The following is a 2,127-nucleotide window of genomic DNA, read 5'->3' as shown; positions in this document are numbered from 1 at the left end:
GATACAAGTTTTACAAAATTTCATTTTTGCTTAAAAGCTCAAATATTTCTTTTTTTTTTTTCTTTAAAAAAATTTTTTTTAATATTTCCTATCCCCACAAAAAGCTCAAATTTTTCATTGGCAGTAAACACTGTAAGTTGTTTTCATTGAAGCGTGACAGTTTCCCTTCATTCATTTTTGTAAAAATGTCTGCCAAATAGCCAAATCTGAATAGCCACAATTTGTGTCAGTTGTTCTTTTGAGTCACTGTGGTGCTCCTTGAAAAAAAGGGACTAGTTCTTTTAGTGCAAGTGCATGGCAAGTAACAATACAGTGACTCCTGGTACACTTTGTTGTCACTGCCTGATTTATGCTAAATAAATCGAAATTTTGTCAGTGGTTTTCACCCATTATTGTTTTTGCATCATCAGTGCAAATGTCAAGTTAGTGGGAAAGGCAAATAGCATCTTGGTGTTTTTAGGAAAATAGCTTTGACCTCATGGACTTCCTGAAAGGAGGGGCCTTGGTGAGTAACTGTTACTAATGAGAGGGTCTCTCTCATACACTCAGATGTGTTGAGACCAAAACAAAACAAAGTGAACTGCCACCTTTCAAGCAACTGTTGATAAATTTAACATGAGCATAAGGTCAGGCATGCTGTTTTTTGGTATTCCTTTGAAGGCAGAGTTATTCCCTTTGAAGGAAGCTTTAAAGGTTGGCAGCAGATGAGAAGTTTACTGAGTGACATTCAAAGGTCAGGCTTGCTTTCCTTTACCTGCCCCTCACTGAAACATTCAGTGTCTGTCTCTCTCAGGTGACCCCGAGAGTGTGGCTGGGGAGTATGGACGGCACTCCCTCTACAAGATGCTTGGCTACTTCAGCCTGGTGGGGCTTCTGCGCCTGCACTCCCTGTTGGGAGATTACTACCAGGCTATCAAGGTGCTGGAAAATATTGAACTGAACAAGAAGGTAATTATTGCCTGTTATCTCTTGCCCATCTTCCCAGAGGCAGATGTCTGTCTCTTAGGACAAATTTTCGGGAAAGGAAAGAGGAGTCTTCCTACAGGTCAGTTTAAAATTGAGACTGTCAGTTGGTTAGAGCAGGGTGTTGTAACACCAAGATTAAGGATTCAGATCCCCGTGGCCAGCCATATACATACATACATACATACATACATACAATAAAATAAAATAAATTATTTAATTAATTAATTTTTAAAAATTGAGACTGGAACTATGCTAACCACTGCAGGGAAAATCTGGACCTTGACTATTTTGAATTTGATTTTGGTGGTTAATGACATTTGTATAGTATCCAGCATTCTTTTGATTTTATTTTCAAGAAAATGGAGGCCTCTGCAGTGGAAGCTCTCTGTGCTTATGCCTCAGCTGACACTAGGCCCCACTAACTCTCAGGTCTTGTCTGGGATGAATTGGGACTCATGGATGCTTCTTCACCTTCTTCCACAGAGCATGTATTCCCGTGTGCCAGAGTGCCAGGTCACCACTTACTATTATGTCGGTTTTGCATATTTGATGATGCGTCGCTACCAAGATGCCATCCGGGTCTTTGCCAACATCCTTCTTTACATCCAGAGGACCAAGAGCATGTTCCAGAGAACCACATATAAGTATGAGATGGTAAGGGGACCTTGGTGTATGGCCTGTGCCTTTTCTAATGAGCTGACTCCTTGGTACTTATGCCAACAGTTTTCAGTAAATTTCATCCAAAATTTTGCTATTTTGTATGCTTTTTTTCCAATACAATATAATGGCTGGCCTACTCTAAGAGTTTCTGTTATTATGCCTGTTACCTCAAATCATTAATATCTTGATGATGAGGATAATTTCTTCTCTCATTTTTTTCCCCAGCAGTGCCTACATTTATTTATTCAGCAGCAATTTGCTGAGTGTTCACTGGGGTATGGGTGTGTTAAAATGAATTGGTGGTGGATACTGCCCTCAAGCAGTTTGCCATGGCGAGGATGGAGTCAGGACGTGTGTAGAGTTGGAGGAGCTTCCTAGGCAGAGAGAATAGCATGAGGAGAGGGGTTGAGGCTTGAGAGCATGGTGATGCAGCAGCACAATAAACCTTTTGGCTGGGGGACAGCAGAGTGGTGGGAATTAGGGTATTAGGTTCTGGGATAA

General features: G+C 40.9%; 1 protein-coding gene across 1 annotated transcript in view; it reads left to right on the top strand.

Annotated features, from left to right (window-relative positions):
* Positions 1-2,127, top strand: part of EIF3L (eukaryotic translation initiation factor 3, subunit L) — a gene marked incomplete at its 3' end in the record, with an annotated part of 21,668 nt that overhangs the window by 18,113 nt on the left and 1,428 nt on the right. Inside the window, exons 9-10 of the mRNA XM_008569773.1 lie at positions 794-948; positions 1,450-1,620. Coding sequence (XP_008567995.1) covers positions 794-948; positions 1,450-1,620 — 326 coding nt within the window. The remainder of the gene's footprint in view (positions 1-793; positions 949-1,449; positions 1,621-2,127) is intronic.

Source organism: Galeopterus variegatus, unplaced genomic scaffold (assembly GCF_000696425.1).
Source record: "Galeopterus variegatus unplaced genomic scaffold, G_variegatus-3.0.2 Scaffold527, whole genome shotgun sequence".
In the NCBI taxonomy this organism is placed as follows: domain Eukaryota; kingdom Metazoa; phylum Chordata; class Mammalia; order Dermoptera; family Cynocephalidae; genus Galeopterus; species Galeopterus variegatus.
The sequence above is the reverse complement of the archived record's forward strand: the minus strand, read 5'-3'. Positions and strand labels throughout refer to the sequence as shown.